The 23,406-nt window shown below is 36.8% G+C and overlaps 1 protein-coding gene across 4 annotated transcripts in view; it reads right to left on the bottom strand.

The window, feature by feature from the left end:
- The window catches only part of SORL1 (sortilin related receptor 1), a 152,117-nt gene that overhangs the window by 69,294 nt on the left and 59,417 nt on the right, over positions 1–23,406 (bottom strand). For all 4 annotated transcript variants that reach the window (XM_016161276.2, XM_016161275.2, XM_016161274.2 and 1 more), the window contains 6 exons: positions 16,994–17,082; positions 10,251–10,429; positions 8,581–8,767; positions 4,963–5,091; positions 4,369–4,454; positions 868–1,040 (listed from right to left, as the gene is read on the bottom strand). In XM_016161276.2, coding sequence (XP_016016762.2) covers positions 868–1,040; positions 4,369–4,454; positions 4,963–5,091; positions 8,581–8,767; positions 10,251–10,429; positions 16,994–17,082 — 843 coding nt within the window. The remainder of the gene's footprint in view (positions 1–867; positions 1,041–4,368; positions 4,455–4,962; positions 5,092–8,580; positions 8,768–10,250; positions 10,430–16,993; positions 17,083–23,406) is intronic.

Here is a 23,406-nt window from a genome sequence, read left to right as displayed (position 1 = left end):
GTTTTTAATAAAAGCATTTCTAAAATGTATCATGGCTTCCTGTTTGAAGCAGAATAATTAAACAGAACTTAATCATCTGTATTATTCTACATTATCATAATGAACACTGGCCGGTGAACCATGCCATATCATAATAAGGTAAAGATAACAGAGATGCATGAGTCTGTTTTCCTTTTAAAATAAATGAAACCAGATTGGTATTATTTTTAAGTCCTTATGTCTGCTTTTTAGAGTCTCCCTCCCTTGAGAGGCTCTTAGCCATCAGATGCTATTGTTGGGACAGCTACACTCAGCAGTCACCACCACTGTTCCCCATCCCTACCCCCTCAATTACCCAAGCACTGTAAAATTTCTGTTGGGTTGGAAGTCTGGATAAAATTTGTTGGAATTGCTTTTCTAAAAGGATTAAAGATCAAACAGCTCTCCTTTAAAGTGCATGGGTTTAAGTGTATGGCTATCTATCTAGACTGTGAGGGGATCTTTATAGCTCACTTCCTGGTTCTTGACTGTGTTCAGAATAGTTGAAGTGGATCATTACATAAACTATAGGTAAGTCAAGTATGACTATATCACGGCTTAGGAAGAAGGATGCTATGGGGCAGGTGGTATGATTGGGAGTGACTAATAACCCCATATTCCTAGTCTTAAAATATTCCCAAAGGGAAAAGTGAGACCTCGCTTATAAGCAAGACCACAGATTTGGGGGCGTCTTTGTTCATCCTACAAGGAAAGAAAATAACTAAAGCAGAAAACTGAAACATTTTATCAGTAAGCCCTGAGATGAGTTTGGGCTTAAAACTTCTAATACCTACTTCCTTGGGTCATTGCAAGTCAAAGCCCCTGGGACTAGACCAAGGGCTGACTCACCTGGATGATATCCAAGGCCAGGTCAGACCAGTACAAGCAGTTGTGTTCATAGTCAAAGTCCAGGGCCACTGCTGCCCGCAACCCAGTGAGAGGCAATTGCTCAGTGGCTCCTGAGGCTAGGTCATAGCGGTGGATAGACTTCCGCATAGCATACAGGATGAATTCGTTCTCCTCTGCAGAGACACACAAAACAATAGGGAGGGTGAATCTAGGGGATGCTGAAGAGGTCCCAGCATGTCTGACCCATTTTTTCCTTCGGACACAAACCTCAGAACCAATGGCACATGGTGTGAATCAAGTGAAAGAGCACAGGAATCCAGGCTTAGAAGGTGTGTAACAGAAAAACATTTCTGCCTTGGGCATGTTACTTAAACTCGTGTGAATCTTAAACAAGTTTCCTCATCTGTAAAATGTATTACTTATCATTTTTTTGGTTTGTTTTTAATCTATATTCCCCCAGTAGGCATGCTTGAACATCCAAACTTCTGAGCTCAGCCTAAAAATCACTAATCACACTTGACAAAATAATGACACCAGACAGTATGTTGTCCTCATCATATGCCTGTATCACATGGCACCATAATTTTGTGAACTAGAGACTACTAGTTACTGAAGACTTGTAGCTAAATTTTCTAATCTGTTTGTTCACCTGTTCAATATTGTTCACAATGGCATACGCCAATTCTATCAATCTATTACATTTTTAAAACAATAATACATTTGTCCTTGACTACTTACAAAATGTTTTCCAACATAATTTTCACAAAAATCCTATTCCTACATAATAAATATTTACACAATGCACATACTATGTACCAGACACTGTTTAATACATATTAACAACTGTATAGTGGGAGAGCTACTATAACACAATTTTAGAAATGACAAAATTGAGAGCAAAGAGGTTAAGTAACTCACTCAAAATTACACAACTACTAAGTGGCAGAGCCAACACTCAAACCCAGCCGTCTGGATCCAAAGTTTACATTTTAAACACTATACAATGCTGTCTCTTATTATGTAAATACTAATATTGCTATTTTTAAGTTGTAGAAATAGAAGCCCAGAGTTCCTAAAGAGACTTACTTAATGATAGATAACAAGTAACTGGAAAAGCTAGTGCTCTCTCTCTTCCATTTAGGAAACAGCTTGGGAAACACTAAATTCTTCCAAGAGAATGGAGATGAGCAACACACGTGAACTCGTGTTGAAAGCACCTAATGCGTTGCACATGGGACTAAATGCAAATAAATCTGAGTTCCTTCACTCAATGTCCACATAGTTACTGCTGTTTTGGTTTTATTTTCCCTCCCTCTCTCATTCCATTTATTCAGTGAGTTCCGATGTACTAGTCTCTTGCTTTATAAAGGGTTCAATACAGATAATGTACAAAAATATAAATCTACCTACAACTTTTAATAAAGTTTACCTCCTTTTCCTTTGGTACCACACTTCAAAAGTATTTAAGCAACTTCATGATAACTAATCTCTCCTTTCAGTTTCAAGAAAATCTTCCCACTATAATTCCCAGTAAAGGGGGGCGGTCAAGATGAAACTGTCTAGCTTGTAAATGACATTGAAATCAAGGACTCTTGCCAAAGCTTAGCCACATAGAATCATGGAGAACACATTCACAGCAGCAAGTTTTTCACTCCATATCTCTCTCTAATATCTTTAAATCTCATTCTGTTGCTTTGTCTTTTGTTTTTTTCTTCTGTTTCATTCAATGAATGCCTTCACAGTAGAGCCTGAGTCCAGAAATACTTGCTTTAGGATTAGGTACAAAGGAACATATAGCATTTCCATGTGTAATACTTAAGTTAGAAAAGGAAGAGAATTCTTAGTCAATTCCAGCCATACATGAGCACAGCATAGAAATCTTACTACAGTATTCATAAAAGAAAAAAAAAAAACTTACTTCATTTAAATTAAAATCCTTTCAGGTGCCCAGATTATCTCATCTTTGCAAAGATGTTATGGTTCTCATTGGTCTTATGAAGCCGTCTTTTCTTTTTTTGGTACATCCGTACCTTTAGTTCCACTTTTTTATATATAGCATTTAGAAGGTGGCTTACACTACAAATGAGATTTGTTTCTACTTCATTCCCTGTTCTATCCTCTCCTTTATCAAAATAGCTTCTTTATCAGTTTAAACAACTTTAAATAAACTGTTTTGTCCCTCGCTAAATTATTTTCAGAAATATTTATTATAAAAATATGTACTACAGCCCCTTAAGAGCAATCACTCAAACTCTACTAACCCGAGCCCTCATCAATAACAGCTCTTGTAAAGGGGATATTTGAATATTATCTGCTCATTTGTGAGAATATGCTGAAGCCATGTTCTTTTTAAGTCTCTACAGTGAGTATGCTAATTACTCTGGTTATGATGGAATATTAAATTAAGGGACTAATGAGCTTAGCATAAAAAATACAGGGCAAGCTGGCAAGCAGTGAGCAAAAGAGAGAGCCACTCTGCTCTGCCTACAGAGGATGACATGCTTCTCTCATGATTCATGTGGCATTTGTGGCTGTTCCATTAGACAACACCACTGCTGATGGAAGTCAGCCCCAATCATTCCCCTTCACCAAGAGGTCTGAGCAGAATGAAGGGCTCAGAGAGAATAAGGAAGCTCTACATGAATAAGAACTAGAAACAAAGAAAAGGGAAAAAAAAGATGCTAAGAGATTAACTCTTTGTTAAGGGATCATAATTTCATGTGTATACTTCAAAATACCTCAATATGTGCCATCACTGCTAAAACAACTTAAAACATGCTTGGAACACACTAAATCTTATAGCGTGTGCATGCACTCCAAAAAAGTTTTCCTTAATTAGCATGCATAATGATCATCTAAGATAATGGGAATGACATTTATTTGCCACTTGGCTGATGTCTAGGTGCACATGCGCTTAGTCTGAATTTTAGCTTTGCTACTTACCAGGTGTGACCTTAAATAAGTCATTTAACCCTCTCCTTTGATCATGCTTCCGCGTATTAAAAAAAATGGAGCTAATGATATCTGTTTCACTGGGTAGTCATAAGAATTAAAATGATGACACATGGAAAAGTACATTAAAATGTATAAAATTCTGTTAAAATATTTATAATTATTTTTATAAAAATTAAGATAGACCAATTAGTTACTTCCCAAAAACCCACAAGTCTCTATATTCCACTATGACAAACAGAGCAAGGTACACACAAAAGGCCTATGGGCACTCCTCATTCCTCCATGCCTAGAATACAACAGATGCCAAATTAACATTTGTCAGTGAACAAAGGGGATTTCCTTCAAAAAACATTCTCCATTCCTATAATGTCATAAGTCTATAAATAAATTTAGTTTGGATCCCAAGTTTAGAGAGCTCTGGGATGCTTGTAACTTCTACTCTTTTTTTCCACTAAGTTAGAAGAGTCACAAGGCCGAATCTGGGTGAGATCATAATTATGCTTCAATGATGGCTCAAGAAGTCAAAGGAAAGAAATCACCTCTTACCTGCCAAGGGACAGGGGACCAGTTCTCCTTCCAGTCGTGCTTCAACATCTCCTCCACTACAAGTGTCCCCAGAAATCTTCCGATAGCTGTCATCCCCCACCCCAAGAGCAAGAGGTCAGAAACACCAAAGAACAGTCACAAAGTCTTCGTAACTGGAAATACATTTCCTATCCAGGGACAATGAAGTTCTTCTATTCACTTCTCCATAGAATAGTAAAAAGGCTGTTTAATCATTCTGAATCAGTTCTGTTTGCAATTAGATTAGGCAGCCCAGACAATTTGGAGTGCTGTCCTAGGCAAGAGTTTCACATATATCTCTTCAAAAAACTCCTATGAAGATATATCCTTATTGAAATTTGTGACTTAAGATACAACGAGAGTTGTAAAAAAACTTACAGACTTGCGTTTTTTTTCTTACTGAGGGCAGAAGAATTTGCAAATGTCAATGCCCAAACTACTTGAAATCTGCTAACTTAGAAATATAGCATTTGTAGTATGAAAGATACCTAGGTGGTTAGCTGTGCTCTCTCATAACAAGTGCAGATCCCCACCCCTCCACAGCATCCCTGACATGGCAGCCTTTGTGAGACATACCCTCTTGTTCTCCTGTAAGTAGAACCCACTGGACAAGGCACAGGAGGGGAGTATGATTTCCCAAAAAACTCTGGATCGGGAACACAAACCTCTAGTGACAAATCTTCACTCATCTTGAAGCCGAAGTCACTGAAAAGACAATTAGTGTTTGTTAAGGCCACTGGTTTACATACTTCGGGCATTTCAGTACCAACCCTGGTGACTTCTACCATACTACCTGCCACCTGTATTATAAGTTAATGTACCCCTTAAAGACTATTCACTTTTCTGCACTAATACATTTCTAAAAGAAACTTGATATCAGAACTGTAATTACAAACCACTATCATATGACATAAACAAACAAAAACAATATAAATCGTGCAAAAAAAAAATATTAAATTTTTTTGCTAGATCCAGTTTCCTACCCAAAGATGCTGGGCCTGCCTGCTCTTTGTTAAAAGGGATTAGCAATTGTTAAAGAATTACTAGCACCTAGTGAGACTTTCTTCTTAACATGATTAGAATAATTAAAAGAAATTTAAAAGAACAGTACTTTTTTTTAACAATGTGGTTTTTTGTTTTTGTTTTTGTTTTTGTTTTTGTTTTAACTAATGTTTTTTAAGACCATGTCCATGTACTACTTAAAATCACCTTGGGTGCCTCATCCTGCACTTTGGGACACAGTGGTTTGATCCACAAGAACTTCTGCATTTTGGGGCCACACCTCTGCCAAATCACTCAGCTCAAGGGGCCGAGTAGCAAGCAGAGGACCCTGGCCTACTCTTGGCTCTGCCCTTAATCACATGACTTCCCTTGGCTGCACTGAACAGCTCTAGGATAGCTGTGCTGTATACTTCCCAAGGCCCTTCCCAAACTAGAATTTTGCAATTTGAAGGTATTTTCCACCTGAAAGGCTTCATTTACTCTTTTTGGTTCAACAAATATTTACTGAAACACCTACTATATGAAAAGTTTTAACAGGTACAGGGCAAAGTGATTTGTGTTTATATTGTGTCATATACATATTTAGCACTTTGTAGAAAATTATTCAGAAGGGTTTTATTACTGTATCAAACAGGTCTCATTCCTTAAATTAGGTAATTTTTACTGGATGGCTGCTTTAAATCTTTTTGGGGACTAAGTGGAACATTAGCTAATTGATTATTTCCCCTCCCATGGCAGAGCACCCTTCTTAGGCAGGTTTCTTCAAGCTGTAAGCAATAACATAGATGGCAGTAAAGCACTTCAGAAGGTTAAGATCAGCTTCCTCCCCCACCTTCCCCCCAAAACAGAAGATTGCAAAATTTGTCATACTTAAAAGTAAATGTTATCTCATAAAACTTTTGTTTTAATTACATGTGTGTATGTGTCTACATACATAAGTATGTGTAGGTACACAGTCATACCACAAAATGCACTGTGTACTAGGGGTTGCAGTCAAGAATTTGAAGGCCACACTTCTTGGCAGTGTGGGAAAACATGGAGATGTAAAAGAGTCAACTATACTTTGAAACATATATGTATATATACTTTGAAATATATATATATAAATATATATACATATATATGTGTGTGTGTATATATATATATATATGTAAAATATATAAAAATAAAATAAAAACTTAGCACCCACCAAGTTTCTACAGGTTAGTGGGGTTGGCATTGGTGGACCAATGAGAGCTAAGCCAGTTTACCAGGAAGGCACACTAGCCCATGTTTCCTGGTTTTTGTTGTTGTTGTCAGGCAGATTTTAGAGAAAGGACATAATAATGATCATCAGAAAAAAAATCAAAGATTTGTTAGGTTTCTTTCTTTTCTTTCTTTCTTTCTTTTTTTTTTTTTTTTACTTATTTTTTATTTTGTTTCATTTTAAAGTACTTAATGGGGATAAAAGAGGGAAGGGGGAAGAGAGAGGGCACTATAACCTTTTGCATCATTAGGGCTTCTAGAGTCAGGGGTACTACCTCGGGCCAGCAAAGCTCTCAGATTAGAATTACAATTTCATGGTATCTAATGGAGAGCAGAAGGCAGCAAAAAGGCATTGGATTGACATCACTTCAAACATCACACAGCTCTGTGACTTTGCCATGGAAGCGTCTACGCTGTTATCTTAGAAGTGCACAGCTTTCAAAGGGCATGAGCGTCATCGCATCTTGTACTGTCCAAAGCCTGCTGTTCAAAGGATGAGTTTTCAGATAAGCAGCATCAGGATCAGCAGAATTGCAGATTCCCAGAACTAATGAGTCAGAACTTGCATTTTAACAAGATCCCAGGTCATTCATATGTATATTCAAGTTTAGGAAACATTGGTCTGTATAGGACAGGAGTTAACCAAATCTTGTTAGCTGTTTTAGTGAATGAAACTTTATAGGATCACAGTCATGTCTGTTCACCATGACTATTTTCATACTACTACAGGCAGAGTTGAGTGGCTGCATCAGAGGCAATATGGCCTGCAAAGTCTAAAACATTTACTATATAGCCTTGTTGCAAACTCTGGACTAGAATGCATCAGAGGTTTCTGGCTTTAGTCAAGAAAAGTGTGCTTCCCAAAGCAAACATTAGTTTCTTTGTACCTCAGCAACTACTGAAAAATGAATTACATGTTTAGGTTCAATACCCATGCTCTACTAATAGCCCTGCCTAATCTGGGATGATTTTGTGCTGGGTTACAGATTTGAGAGACTGCCTAGGACCTCTGAGGCCCTATGTGCTTTACTGCTATAATCAACTTCTAAAGCTAAGCTCTATTCTGATTTTCAACTCTCCTCAGAAGCCTTCAAAGATTCCCTTCTGCTTACAGAATAAGGTCCATACCCTTAGGTCTCTACCTCTTTCGGATTCTCTTTTCAGCCTCATTTCCACTCATTGACCCCACCTCATATACCCAACAAGGCACCCAAACTAAACAGCCAACTACTTCTCTGCCTCCATGCCTTCACACTGCTGCTACATCTTCTCAGAATGCCCCTGTCCATATATCCAGATGCTTCCTTAAGGCCCATATCAAACAGTGCTTCTTCCAAAATCTTCCCAATTCCTCAAGAACAAATCACAGCCTCCTCCTTCCTGTCAATATTCACAATAGAAGTACATCCTCCGAGGTACTTGCAGCTTTCCATCTCCTTTTACAATTATTTGTGAGCATGTCATTTATTCTGCTTTTAGCATTTTCAGCAGTGCCTTGGCTACCTAGCTCAAGGACTAATGAACACACACACACACACACACACACACACACACACACACACACACACACGGTAACATTCCCTCATTTCGAATAAAGAAATAAATTCCCTTTAAAAGGGAGTTTCTAAGAAAAGGAATTACCTACAATGCATGTTCCTTGTTTGGGTTGCTCCATAGAAACAAACCCCAGAGCCATCTATTCCTGAATGAACTACCACAGCTTGCCATGTAATAATGCCTCTACTACATCACATGGCTATAGGAACTAAATGGAATAACCTACATAAAAAGTGCCTAGAACAATTCCTGGCACAAAAAAGGTACTTAAACATTTGTTCCCTATGGTTCCCTTCCTTTCCTCAGGGAAATGGACCATATCCTGGCCTGTTTTCCATGCTGCTGAGAATAAAACACAACTAAATCCCTAGAAATTGATGAAGAACCAACCATTCATAGTCCTCTCGGGTGCAGGAACAGTTGGACACGACCACTGGCCTATCAAAGTCTTCTCCATTAAAGCACGTTGCATGAGGGGTCCTCCGCTTGAAAACAGTCTTGTGTCCTAGCAAACACTCATTGCCTCGCTCATCAGATGGTGACCACAGTTTGTAGTCATTGTCTGTGCAGGGAACCCCTGAGGAAAGGAAATGCAGCATTAGAGGCAGGCCCGTGTAGGGTTTCCTGTCCTTCCTTCCCATCAGCCCAGCCACCCGCTTCCTATCATCCTGTTGTTGCCTGGTAAGCACACACGCCTCTGGAGCTGTCCCAAGCCTCCAATCAGCTTGCTTTGAGGCCGAGTGACACCCACACAAATGAAAATGATGCCCCCTAAAATACAGATGTTCATTTGAGAAAGCTGAGAAGAAGCAAGCCACCTTCGGCACTATCTTAACTTCTGATATATTTTAGCACATTCCGTAATTCCTTTTAGAAATAGGTGCCCAGAGGTGTTTATCTGCTAGGAAGTTAGGGAAATGCTGAATCTTTGATAGATGGCGTCATTCAGGAGTACAGTTCCCCCACCTGCTTTCTGGGGGTAGTGTGGGAACATCCAGTAGTATGGTCTGAGAGCAACAGAGAATTTTCAGTGCAGAAGGTGCAGGGTCTTCACAGAAGGATGAAAAATGGTAAGACGACTTGGATGATCACTCCATCTACCCATATGCACCCCCAGATTTAAATAGAGTGGTGTCTACAGGAATTTCAAAATAAACCTATGTCAATATTAGTACTTTATGTCTTTTTTATATATACATATCTTCAATCAGATTAAATGTTGCCTGAAAATGATGAACAACTGTCAACTCAATGCAATTCGAATTAGCAAGTACTTATTAAACTCTTACTGCCTGAAAGGCTATCAGGCTGTGCAGTTTGTGTAAAACAAGTGTACGGAGGACAGGTTCTTATTTCCAAGAACCTTATAATCTAGTTAATCAGAGATGACACACATACAGAACAGATACAAATTTATAATTCAAGGCGGATGAGTACATTTATATTCCAGACACAGAGAAGAGGGGAGGAGTCTCCTGGTTGTAATATTAGCAGCCAAACACATTGGATGCTGAAACATGAAAAGGATTTCAATTAGTGGAAATTGAATGGGTGGCACAGGGGTCATTCCAGGCAGAGAAAAAGGAAAGGTAAGAGAGGCAGGGAAGAAAGATATTTACTTCTCCTTGGTTACTTACACATTTTGTGCCTAGACTAGCAGATCATGATGAGATCCTAAACAGCTCTGAGAGGACCCAGACCCATGTGGCACACTGCCTTTCACATAGTAGTTACTGGCTGAATTTATCAAACTACAACTGCTAATTTGGAAGAATGTCTTTCATTCATTCATCCATTTATTTATTCACATGTTTAACACACATATTCCTAAACCTACTATGTGTCAATGACTGCACAAGGAAATGAGAATATAAAAAAAAAATAACACATGGTCCTATTAAGAATCACCCGAGTAGCAGACTATATATTTTTCACTCACTTACTCTATATGTGCCCATCTCCTTAAACAGATCATAAACTTTTCTGAGTACAAGGTATCTAAGCTGATGCTCTGGTCAATAAATATTTCTATGAAAAGAGCTAAGGAGGCAGCAGCTTACCCAGAGCATCTGTGGCATTGACTTGGAGGATCAGCCAGCTATGAACAGTTTCTTTGCTGGATCCAAAGATGGTGAAGACAGTGCTCTTCTCACCAGGTTCTGTAAGGAGCCCATACACAAACACTGGCTTCTCGGAGAAGGTGAATGTTTTCCAGGTCTCCCCTTCATTGGTACTGTATCTGCCCAAATGCAAGTAAAAGGATACTTGCAGTTAAAGTCTCTCCACCAATAATAGGAACCAGGACTCCTTGGAGAAATGGCTTATCCTGAGCTAAAGTAAGGAAAGTTTAAGGTTGTGCCAGAAAGGAAAGAAGTGCTCAGAGACTAATAGAGTCAACACAAAAGGACATAGGAGCTACCTCAATGGACTCTAATTGGCCAAATTTAGGAAAATTTGAGCATAAAAAGTAAAATGATGTAAATAGATTATACACTGAATGCAAATAGAGAATAAGTTTCTAGATGACACTAAAAAGAGAAAAGGGGAGGAAACTTTTTCTTATGTTCAATGCTACCTAATAAATGTTGAAAACAATGACAGAATGAGAAAATTGACTGTTCTGTAACCCTCACTGTAATAATTGACTCAGACGAGATCATCACTGGACGCTAAATTACTGGGTAAGAAGCACTGGGGACCAGCATGGTCACATGATCTAAAGATATCAACCCACAGATTAAGGGGGAAATGTAATGTTTACAGCAGACCATGTAAGAATCACAACCTTCACCAAAATTGGCATCACAAATAGTGGGACAACTTGACACTGTGCTTCCAATAAAGCAATAAGGATAACACATCATCTATATACTATTCTATACAATTCCAGAATGTAAGACATTCTACAAGACAACTGGTCTGGGGTCTTCAAAAAACAAACAAACAAACAAAAAACCAAGGTTATGAAAACAAAAAAAAAAAGGCAGAAGGCAGAAACATGCTAGAGAAAACACTCAACTATCTTTCTTTTCTCTCTATGGACAGTTACCAATGAGTGTACAGCAAAGAAGTATAGGGAAAATGGAGTTTAGAGGTGTGTTGGAAGATTACTTAAAATATTATATTATTTTTCTGGATGTTGCGATGTTCATGGTAGCTTCAGCTTCTTAAATTTGTGAGTTTCTTCTAACTTAAATAAATATTCATTTTATGCTTAATTTTGTATTTCGATTTTTATATTCTTTCACTGGGATAGCCCCCCAAAATTGTGTATGTGTCAGTCTTCATAAAACTTTGATTCATCCCTATGACTATAGGGAAAAAAGTCCAGCTGAAATACTGGTTATATGACCAGTTTGCGTGTGTAGACAATTATAGTATCAGGCTTTTTACGGTTAAAGAAGACTTTGCAACATCAAAATTACAACTAAACTACAGAACAACTACCATTGAGAACAACCTGAAGTGTAGCTGAACAGAAGTCCTATAACTAAGGATATACAGAAGAAGCCATGTCAAGACTGCAGTTGCTCCAACGAATCCGGAATTTGGAAAGATGCTGTCTGAAGGACCAAGTCAAAGCCATGCTGATGTGATGCAGAGACCCACAGGAGATCACTTCTCTCAGCTGGAAGAGCTTTTCCATAGATACAGGCCTGGTGTAAAGCAGTCTTCCTCATCTTTTCCTCCCAAATAGCCCTCATAGTGGAGGGGAGTGAACACACATCACTAAGAAAGGTGAAGCAGTCTTCTGTTTCCATAAATTGTCTTGCAAGTTTATCTTAAAACTGTTGTGGATGTAACTACCAAATGCAGTGTGTAAAGCTTGACTGAGTCCTGGATTAGAAACAAGAGTAGCTATAAGAATATGGAATTGAGAAAAGATAAATGTAGTCTATAAGTAATATTTAGTTCATGTTAATTTCCTTAGATGTGATAATGGCATCCTGATTGTGTAAAAATACCCTTATTTATTGGAGATATAAGTATTGATAGGTAGGTAGGTAGCTAGGTAGGTAGAGAGATAGATGATAGATTGACAGATAGGCAGGTAGGCACTCAGAGAGACAAACAGGATAAATACATGGGTGATAGAAGTTAAGCAGATGGGCAAAATATTAACAACTAATAATTTTTGGTGAAGATTACATGAGTGTTCTATGTAATTCTTCCAATTCCTCCTGTGATCTTAAAAATTAAAAAGTTGGATGAAAAGTATGTCCTGAGAAAAGTCTCTAAGGCCAACAATTCTACCAGAACAAAAAAGCAAGCCCTTGAAAAAAGAAGCAGCATTGAAGTTAACTGTACTGATTTTAAATTATCTTTTATATTGAAGAGAAGGAAGAGGAGAAAATGTGCCTAATATTTGCTCCTTCACCCAGTAGGCTAGTGAGATTCTCAACATGAGAAACCACTCAATTAGAGATTTCATTAGGATCACAGACTTATTAAAACTCCCTGAAATCCTAATTATATTTAAAAAAAAAAAAAACACCTTATTTTTCTTTCAACTCTCCTATGTTTTGGGGATTTTCATATACTCACTCAGGATCTTAATATTTGACATAAATCTTTTCATGGCATCATTCAATCCAAACTCTTCCTCCAATATTGTGATTACTAAAATTGATACTTCTGCAAGGCTATGCGTTAAACCAAGTGGTGATGTTATGAGGCGACACAAAAAATGTCACTGGGTACTAAGTGGTCTCCTACAGATCTTCGAGAGGAGAAATTCTCATCTGGCTGATATGCTTTTGGTTTAAGTTAATTTTGAGGCAGATATAGGGATAAGTTAACTCACTCGATCTCCTTCTTGTACCAGTGAGATGAGCAAAACTCTTAGTACCACTTTTAAAGCAGAGTAACGATATAGAACACTCTTTTCTTCATAAGAATTTTTGTGGACCACACAGAAAAAATTCACTTCCAGTGAAACAAACAAATCGTAAAGTTCTGATAAATAGTTTGATCTCAACCCAAAATAAGACATCTAGTTCTCACAGAGCTGGACCCATTTGTCAATGAGCTGGATAATAACAATCAGGAAGGTAAATCTGCTGAATTTGCAAAGGGCACAAGGCTACTTGTACAGATGATAAATACCAAAAACAGTTAAAAGGTGATAAGAACATCTGCTCCTCTATAACTCATAGGGTGGAAGAAATCACATGGAGTTAGAACGACGTGAAAGGGGGCAGCTCTCTCTGCAACTCTCTTACTAAATATTTATTTACTACTAGCATTAGGCACTGCAATCCAGTGAAAAGGTTAACTGCTGCCTCCCACCCATGCTCTGGAATTGTGCAGCTGCTTCCAGAACTCAGGTCCAGAAAAGACAGCTGCTCTGCTAGGTGTAGTCTTTCCAGCAGCTTTTCAGGACTCCCAGAGGGAAGTCCTAGGAACCCAGAAATCCCCTATGAGGAAAGATGCTTTGGGGCAAGTACAAAGCATTTTTAGTAACTACCAATAATATTGTTATGCTAACAGAAAACTGCTGAGAAACAATGGAAAATGATTTCATCCTTCATGATCAAGCCAACAAACTTGTGTTTGGGTCTTTTTTGGTCACTGTGCAAAAACACAACAGCCCCTTCTAAGCAGAATGCTGAACACAAACAAGAAATACTTGCCTCCCTTGAGCAGGTTCACGGTGACAGTATGCTAAGTGAATGAGTAAATGAATCCTCAGAACACATTTTTATTTACTTATTTCAAACATGTAGACACATGAGCGAAACAAAGTGTTCCACTTCTTCCTCTCAATTTTGATTAACTAATAAAGGTAACACAGCCTCAGTAGAGAATCAAGGCAGAAGCTGAAAGGAATATCAGTCGATTCTTAGTTATCTGTACTAATCAGGGAGAGAAAGACATAAATAATTTAAAAAGAGAAAAAACAAAAACAAAAACCTTACTTTAAGCAATGTTCCACATCCATCCTCACTAAACGTCTTTATTAGAGTTATTGATGTTACTCTGCTTCCTTGAGGTTGGGTAAGCTTTGAGTTGGAAAGCTCCCTTTCAAAAAGAACCCTTCCCACAGCCTCTCTCTCCAGCTGGCTGAGAAACAAAATAGAGTCACAGTGGGCCTGGTCAACTCCCAAAAGATGCCTTACTCACCTTAGTATCACTGGTATCTACAACATCTGGTTCATTATAGTTGTTCAACAAGTGTTTGTGTAATTGACCTAAAATTACACCTAATGGAAATACAATCCAGCTCCAGCTTGGCCCCTAATTAATGACAGTCATAGAATTTCTTTACGTAAAAACTAAGAAAGGTGGATTGAGTTATCTCTGGTGCCTCTGGGCACCACCAGGTTGCAGAAAATCAGGGCCTCACACTCAAATTTGAACTCCAAATACTGTCATTTACACAGAGCATAATGGGAGGCCCTCTCCCCCACCAGGGCGGTACAACTGCCACATTATCGCACCCTTTCCAATTTCATAAATTAGTAAATAAGAAATCTTGGAAGATCAAGTGTGGATGACCTATTTATTGAACAATCACATATTTATTAAGTGCCTCCTAGCCTCTATAAAATAGAAACACTTTGTCTACAAAGACCTTGCTAGTAAATTGTGTAATGCAGGCATATAACGAAAAGGTAACTAACAAAAGGAGTCAGTATGTGATCAATTCCAAACTAATGAGACAGGCAATAAATACTATAAGACCCAAAGGAGAGAGTGATGGGGTGGGGGTGGGGGGTGGGGAGGCAGGGTTAGGGTAGACACAGAAGGGGCTTGAAGCCCTAGACAAGCAACTGAAATCCAACTTGGTCCAAAGCAGCCTTCACTCACGCATGGGTATAACAGTTGACTGCCATTGTGCTTTGAGGATACGAATGAACTACCATATTATTTCCTGCTTTTATTCTGATGAAGCCGACAGCAGCATGCAGTGACAGGTCAAAAGCAGAGCAGCAGGAGGAGCAAAAAAAACTCTGTGAAAAACCTACTGAGTAAATGCCAGGTGGTTACACATATTTTTGCCAAGCTCAGGCTGATAATTGGGACATGTACATCTACCAATAGGAGGCTTGTACATATTTTTATATTTACAAATGTTTCATTTGAACCATACATGCAAACGCCTACAAATAACCTATACAAATAGAGGAATGCTGTAGTGTCCATAAGCTCCAGAGTCTACAACCTAAAGTCATTTTTTAATGTCTGGGGAGGGCATTGTGATTTTCTGGCAGCAGGTTTATTTTCCTGATCATGTTTTGTACAAGCTATTGCAGCAATGATGCTGTGCTCCCTGAGCACATATGCACCAACAGATGGTGTAAGAGAACTAGAATGATGCTAACTACTTCACAGAAGCCGGCCTGGAATGCAAATGTAATGTGTAGAAAATTAAACAAGGAAAATCAGGAACCGACTCTATGATCTGACTGCCATACAAAGAATTAAATGTAATCCTAGAAAGTTAAACTATGCCCCCTACCATATTTCTCTTATAGTAGTGTACCAAATATCACATTGTTTACTTGTATTATCTTACTTCTAGAGGATGGACTCCTTCAGAGTGGGGGAAAACATCTTATTTATTGTTAAATACACTGTACCTCCCAGAATTAGTGCTTGCTAAATATGTGAAATAAAAATTAATAAATTGGTAGACAAATAAATGACGGTATAAATGTGAAAAGATCTGTGCTTTGTGACAGTCTTCGCCTGAGCACACACCAATCTGAATGTGGATACAGAGTGTTGCTTAGAAACACAGCTTCTTCTGACCCTTGGCTCTAAAGGAAGCAGCTGACCAGTGCCACACAGATGAGAAACAACCAGGTGGAATGCCAAGCACCAGTACTTTGGTTTTCTCTGCTTCTTGGAGGCCAGGCTGCTCGGCACATGTCAAATTAACCACAGGGGAAACCATCTGCTAAGATCTCTTTTTCAAACCACGCACCTCTCTCTTGATGCTGGCCCTGTTTCTAAAAGGAGCAAAGAAAAAAGCTTTCTTCCCTGCATTAAAGATGATTAGAGAAGCCCTCTTCATCTCCTTCAGTCATTCATCCTTTGGTTTCAGCTCAAAATAAGAAGAAGTGAGAGGCCAGTTTGCCCTGACCTAACATTAGCAAAATTAACTTTTGTCCTTACAGACAAAAGTAATCAAAGGACTGGTTCTGATAAAATCAAAATTCAGTAAGCAGAGGTTACAAACTACCAACATTGTTGCTTTTCAGAGCAATATATTGCAAAGAGTACAGAACATAATTTAGAGACAAATGGAAGACTTTGGGCAAGTGATTTTTTTACCTTGCTGAGCCTCAGTTTTCTCATCTGTAAAATGAAGTGGTTAACCCCAAAGATCCCTTCTATATCCATCTGTAAGAACCTCCAAAACCAAATATAGCATAAAAGTCAGTCAGCTATCAAGTTATATGCATTCTGAAATTATTACTCATGTATTATTTATTATTATTATTTATTATTATTCATTCCATGAGTAAATCTCTGTATACCACATGCAAAACAATGAAAGACAATTTAAAGAGCCTCTAGTTAATTTTTTAGTTAGAATTATTCGATATTTATACAGAATTGTACTGTTTCAAATCAATAAAATTATTTTATTTATTCCTCGTGGTACCCCTTTGAGATAGGAAAGGCAGATTATTATTTCCATTCTATCGATAAGCAAAGTCTAAGTGATTTCTTGACAACACAAATTGTGCTGTCAATGGCCCAGCGCTAGAAAGCGATAATCCAGGTATAATCAGACTTAAATTCCTGAGAGAACAGTGTGATGTTTAAAAAAAGCTTCATCAGAGACACTTACTTCAACTCATTGGTTTCCATGCCCTGGGAGATAGCCATGATGATGCCGCCATGGTCTCCCCAAGTATAGTAGTGAGGTCCAGGAAGTGCCTAAAGGGGAAAAGCCAATGCTGATGCCACTGCTGTGGATGTGACTAGACAGAAACCATGCACACTGCACGCCCACACATAGATGCACGCACGCAAGCACACATGCACACAGCAGCCATATAGACCACATTACTACAACTTTTCAGTTTCCAGAACACATAAACATCCATTATCTCATCTGCTCTGCACAGCCTTGAGGGATGGGAAGATCAAGTTCTCATATACCATTTTTTTTTTCCCAAATGAAGAAACTAGAGTTGCTATTAAAGTGGCAAACTATAGAGACAGAAGTCAAACTCAAATCCCTGAGTCTCACCAATAAGTGATTAAAAATTAACCAACCAGAGTTCCAGTTCTTCTATGATGGTATAAGTCTATCTTTCCTGCTGATTACAACTAAAATCTTTGGACAAAATACAAAAGACTGCTACCTGAGAATGCAGAAAAGTAAACAAAATCAGGCAGCCTGTGGAGGGGATCTGAAACCTAGAGAAGCCACACAGCTGGGGTTTCCTGGTATGGCTTAGCCAGGGAAAGCACCAATTATGGATTACCTCAGTCTCAGCCAGACAGCTAAAACTTCAACACAAACTGTTCTTGCCTAAGGAACCGAGAAAAGAAGCCCCTCCCTACAGGCTAGGGAAAATGTGGGTAGAATCCTACAGGAGTGCTGAAGAAGTAAATCCTTTAGTTCTGTGCATGAACTCATGTAAGTCTCAGCCCCCCAGACTACACATGTGTGGAACAGACACAAACCAGCACAGCAAAGGCTTAGCAAACTGAAATTAGATTTCATCTATCACCCACAGAATTCAAGACAGAACTTATGGTATGAGTCTAAACAGGTTATTATTACATGCTAAAACAAAAATATCCACATATTCCAGAAGATTTCATTTCATGCATTTCATTCATTGTCCATGACACAATCCAAAATTACTGAATATACAAACCTATCTGTAGAATGCATCCAGTTTTCAAGGGAAAAGACAATAGGTCTCACTCTCAAGATGATGCAAATGTGGAAATTACCAAAGATTTCAAAATAGTTATCACAACTGTGTTCCATGAGATAAAAGAAAATACATTTGAAAAAAATTAAAGGTAGGAATTTTCTCCAGAGAAGTGAAAGTATTTAAAAGAAAAAATTTTGAACTTAAAAATATATCTGAACTGATATTCACTAATGCACTCAATAAAATAGAAATAAAAGAATTAGCAAGATTTAAGATAAAGAACAGTAGAAATTATTCATTTTAAAGAAGGTATAGAAAAAAAATTAAATAAAAAGTACCAAGAACCTATGGGACAACAACAAAAGGTTTAACGTGTAATTGGAGTCCAAAGTGAACAGAAGAAAGGGAATGTAGCAGAAAAAAATATCTGAATAACAGCTGAAAATTTCCCAAATTGAGTAAAAAACATAAATTTACACACTCAAGTTCAGTATCCCCAAAAAGGATGAACACAAAGAAAACCACATCTAGAGACAACATAACAAAACTACTAAAAACTAAAGATAAAGGGAAAAAATATTGAAGTAACTAGAGAAAATTGACACATTAAATATAGGAAAGTGATAAGTGAAATGACTATAGATTTCTTTTCAGAAACGAGGGAAGCAAGAAAATAGCAGCACATCTTTAAAGTACCAAAAGAATATTATTATCAACACAGAATTCTATATCCAACAAATATATCTTCCAGGAATGAAGGTGAAATAAAGAGATTCTCAAATGAAGGAAAACCAAGAGAATGCATAGCCTATAGATCTGCTCTGTAAGAAATGCTAAAGGAATTTCTTCAGGATGTAGGGAAACTCACCAGGGGAAAACAGGGATCTTCAAGAATAAAAGAGCAAGAGAAATGGTAACTACACCTGAGTAAATATATAATACTGTTTTTTTCCTCCGAAGTTGTTTAAAATTAATATGATTTAAAGCAAAAACGAAAACACGGTCTTACGGTCTTTTCAATGTATGTTGCTTGACACACAGAACAACAATAACAAAATGGTTGGAGGAAGAGAAAAGGGGCTATATGGTTGTAAGGTTTCAAAACTTTATGTTAAGTGTAATATTAAGTGCAATATTCAAAAAAGACTGAAAGATTGAATATGTATAAATAAAAAACAAATAAATTATTAGACCTAAATTCAACCATAAGAATATTCACATTAAATATTAATGATCTAAGTGTTTCAGTTAAAAAGTAAGAGCTTGAGGGAATAAATAAAAAAGCCAGACCCTACTATATGCTGGCTATAAGAAACATTTCAACTATGAAAACACAGTACAAAGTAAATGGATGATAAAAGACGTATTATCTAAACAGTAAACATAAAAAGGCTAGAGTAACTATTTCAAAATTAGATAAAACAGACCTCAAGAAAAAGAATATTTCCATAGATAAAGAAGAATATTTCATAATGATAAAAAGGACAATCAGAAGAGATAAAAATTATAAATATGCATGTACTTAATAACAGAACCTCATAATACATAAAACAAAAATTGACAGGATTTAAAGAAAAAACAGACAATTCCAAAATCGTAGTTGGAGATTTCACCACCCCTCTCTCAGCAATTTACAGAAGTAGCCAAAAAAAGGCAATGAGATCACAGAAGATCTGAGCAACAGAATACCAGCCAAGTCATATAAATAACACCTTTGGAACACTACATCCAAATTGCAGAGTACACATTCCTTTCTAATGTGTATAATGAATTCACCAAGATAGACCACATATTGGATCACAAAGCAAGCTCCAATAAATTTAAAGGGATCAAGATCACACAAAGTATATTTCCTGACTACAAGGAAATTAAATTAGAAATCAATAATAAGATATCTATGAAAATTTCAAATACCTGAAAACCAGCAGCCCTTTTCTAAATAACTTACCAAAGACAAAAAGCAAAGGGACATTATAAAATGATAAAAATGGTCAGGAATTAGAGTGGCAACAATTACACATCACACAAAAACTACTGAACTATACACTTTTAAATAACGAATTGCATCCCAATTTTAAAAGAAGACATGAAAAATATTCTGAGCTCAATAACAATAATATAACATATATAAATTTGTGGCATATAGCTAAAGCAGCATTTGGAGGAAAACTTACAGCTTTAAAATGTGTATATTAGAAAAGATCTAAAATCAATGACCTAAAGTTATATCATAAGAAATTACAAAAAGAAAAACAAAATAAATCCAAAGTAAATAGGTAAAAATAAAATTTAAAAAAAAAAACACTGAAGAGCAGAAATCAATAAAGTAGAAAACAGACAATAGAGAAAATTAAAATCAAAAGTATGTTCTTTGAAAATAGCAATAATATTGACAAACCACTAACTAACTTATCAAGAAAAATAGTGAAAAAACACAAATCGCCAATACCAAAATGAAAACAAGTTATGAACATAGATCCTCCATTTAAAAAAAAAAGGAAGAAAGAAAATATCTTGAGTAACTTTAATCCAACAAATTCAATAATTTAGATGAAAGGACAAGTTTCTTAAAATATACAACTCACCAAAATTAACATAAGTAGTAGAAAATCCAAATGGTTCTCTCTATGCTAGATACAGTAAATTTCTAATAAAAAATTCTCAAGAAGAAAACTCCAGGTCCAGATAGTTTCATCACTGATGAATTATTAATCAAGAAAAATAAATAAATAAATAACACCATTCTTACACAAACTTTGCCAGAAAACAGAAGAGGAGGGCTCACTATTTGACTTGTTTTATGACACCAGCCTAACCTTAACACCAAAACTTGGAAAAGATGTTACAAAAAACAAACAAACAAACAAACAAACAAACAAAAAACAGACAGACTAATGTCTCATGAATAATGCAAAAATCTTTAAAAAACTATTAACAAATGAAACCCAACTTCATATAAAAAAAGATACATATAATTAAGTCGGGTTGATCCCATTAAGTCAAGATTAGTTTAATGCCCCAAAATTAATAAATATAACATGTTACCTATGTGATATTATAAGAAGAAATATATATTTTGGTCTTCATCCCTGGTTCCTGGTCAGAGTTCCTAAACCCATTGTAATTTCCTAAGTGATGAGAGCAATAGGAGCACCTTTTGTTGTCTTAATTGGTCTTTGACCCAAGCTCCTGACATACGGTTCCTAAAATTCCTATAATTTCCTGAGTGATGGAGGTGATCAGAGTATCTTACGCTGAACAGTCCAATATTCCCTGGAATTTCGTGAGTGATAAGAGTCTTTTATTCTAATGAGGTGATTCTTATTGGGCTCCTGGGGAGTATGGAGGCTGGTCATCAGAAAAACTAACCATGATTAGAAGCCTGAAACTTTCAGCCCCACTGCTCATGCTCTGGGGAGGGGAGAAGGGCAGGAAATGGAGTTAACAATCAATCATGCCTATGTGATGAAACCTCTACTTAAAAAAAAAAAAAAAAAAAAATCCTAAACTACAGGGTTTGGACAATTTCTGAGCTGGGAGTACATCCTCACGCTGGGAGGATGACACATTCAAACTCCATGGAAACAGAAGCTCCTGTGCTCAGGACCCAATGGACCTTGTCCTATGTACCTCTTCATCTAGCTGTTCATCTGTATTCTTTGTAATATGCTTTATAATAAACCTATAATTATAAGTAAATGTTTTCCTGAGTTCTATTAGCTGTTCTAGCAAATTACTGAGCCTGGGGAGGGGATCATGGGAACTTTTGATTTATAGCCAGTAAGTAAGAATTACAGGTGATAACCTAGAACTTGCAATTTGAATCTGAAGGTGAAGGAGTAAGGGCACTCTAGAAACTGTGCCCTTAATCTGTGGGGTCTATGCTAACTCCAGCTATTTAGTGTCATGACTGAATTGTAGGACATCCAGTTGGTGTCCATAGATTTGAAGAATTGCTTAATGTGATGGGAAAATGTCTACACATTTGGTATCAGAAGTTTTCTGAAAGTGAAGAAAAATACTTTTTCTTTAATATAGTACATCATATTACATATTACCCATATTATTACATATTAATGAGAAGGAAAGAAAATAGAAATAAGAGATTTAAAGAGCACAAAGGAATAAAATTGTCCCTATTTGCAGAAGATATGGTTGCTTATACAGGATCTACAAAATAATTAATAATACTAATGAACTATTTTAGCAAGTTTGCAGAATACAAGGTTAATATGTAAAATTCAATTGTAGCCTTAAATATTAGAGCAAAATTGGTAAATGACCTTAAAATAAAATCCTAATTACAGCAATATCTAAAAATAAAAATAACAGGGGAATAAAGTTAACAAAAGCTATACAAGCTCTCCTCATTGAAAAATATAAATATTGCTAAAAGAAATTTTAAAAGAATTGGAGAAATATACTATATTGATGGATCATAAGACTCAGTAGTGTTAAGATGTCAGTTTTCTCCAAATTGATCTATATATTCAATGCAATCCCAATCAAAATACCAGCAAGTTTTGTAGAAATTTTAAAATATATTTGGAAATGCAAAGGACTTAGAAGAGTCAATCAACAGATGAATATGTGGAATAAATAAAAAAGAACCATTAAACAACATGAATGAACCTCAAAATCATCATAATTGACAGAAACCAGGCAAAAAGACTGCATACTGTATGAGTCCATTTATACAGAATTCTAGGAAATACTAATAATCTGACAGAACCAAAGGTAAAGAGAAGAATAATTTACAAAGGTGCACAACAATCATTTGGAAGGTGATGGAAACGTCTGTTGTATTTGTGGTGTAGTAATGCTGTAGTCATGGTGATCGATTCTGATTTGAAACTGTAAATTTCAAATATTCGTAGTTTACTATGATTCCATACTCCTTAAAAAGTTGATTTTTAAAAAGCATAAAAAGAGAACTCTGAGGATTGAATAATTTGCACAACCAATTAGCAACAGAAAGGGAACAAGAATTATAGTCATCAGTTTTCTAGGCAGCACTCTACTGCATCTTGAATTGAAGAATTTGCACAACCAATTAGCAACAGAAAGGGAACAAGAATTATAGTCATCAGTTTTCTAGGCAGCACTCTACTGCATCTTATTTTGTCGTCCCCCTGCAAATACCTATTCCCTTCACACATCTCAGACTGTCCCTCTAAAGTAAAGGCTGCGATAAATAAATATATAAATAAACCAACCAACAAACAAACAAAATAAAAATAAAGTAAAGGCTGCCAACGAGGACTCAGATGCCTGGTCACACAGACACTCTCAACCTTTACATCCCTTGGTTAGTTCTCTGCTATTTCCAAGTATAAGGTCCCTTATGTGATGGCTGCCTCTTGGCAGG

The sequence above is a fragment of the Rousettus aegyptiacus genome, unplaced genomic scaffold (genome assembly GCF_014176215.1).
Source record: "Rousettus aegyptiacus isolate mRouAeg1 unplaced genomic scaffold, mRouAeg1.p scaffold_m13_p_5, whole genome shotgun sequence".
NCBI lineage: Eukaryota > Metazoa > Chordata > Mammalia > Chiroptera > Pteropodidae > Rousettus > Rousettus aegyptiacus.
The sequence above is the reverse complement of the archived record's forward strand: the minus strand, read 5'-3'. Positions and strand labels throughout refer to the sequence as shown.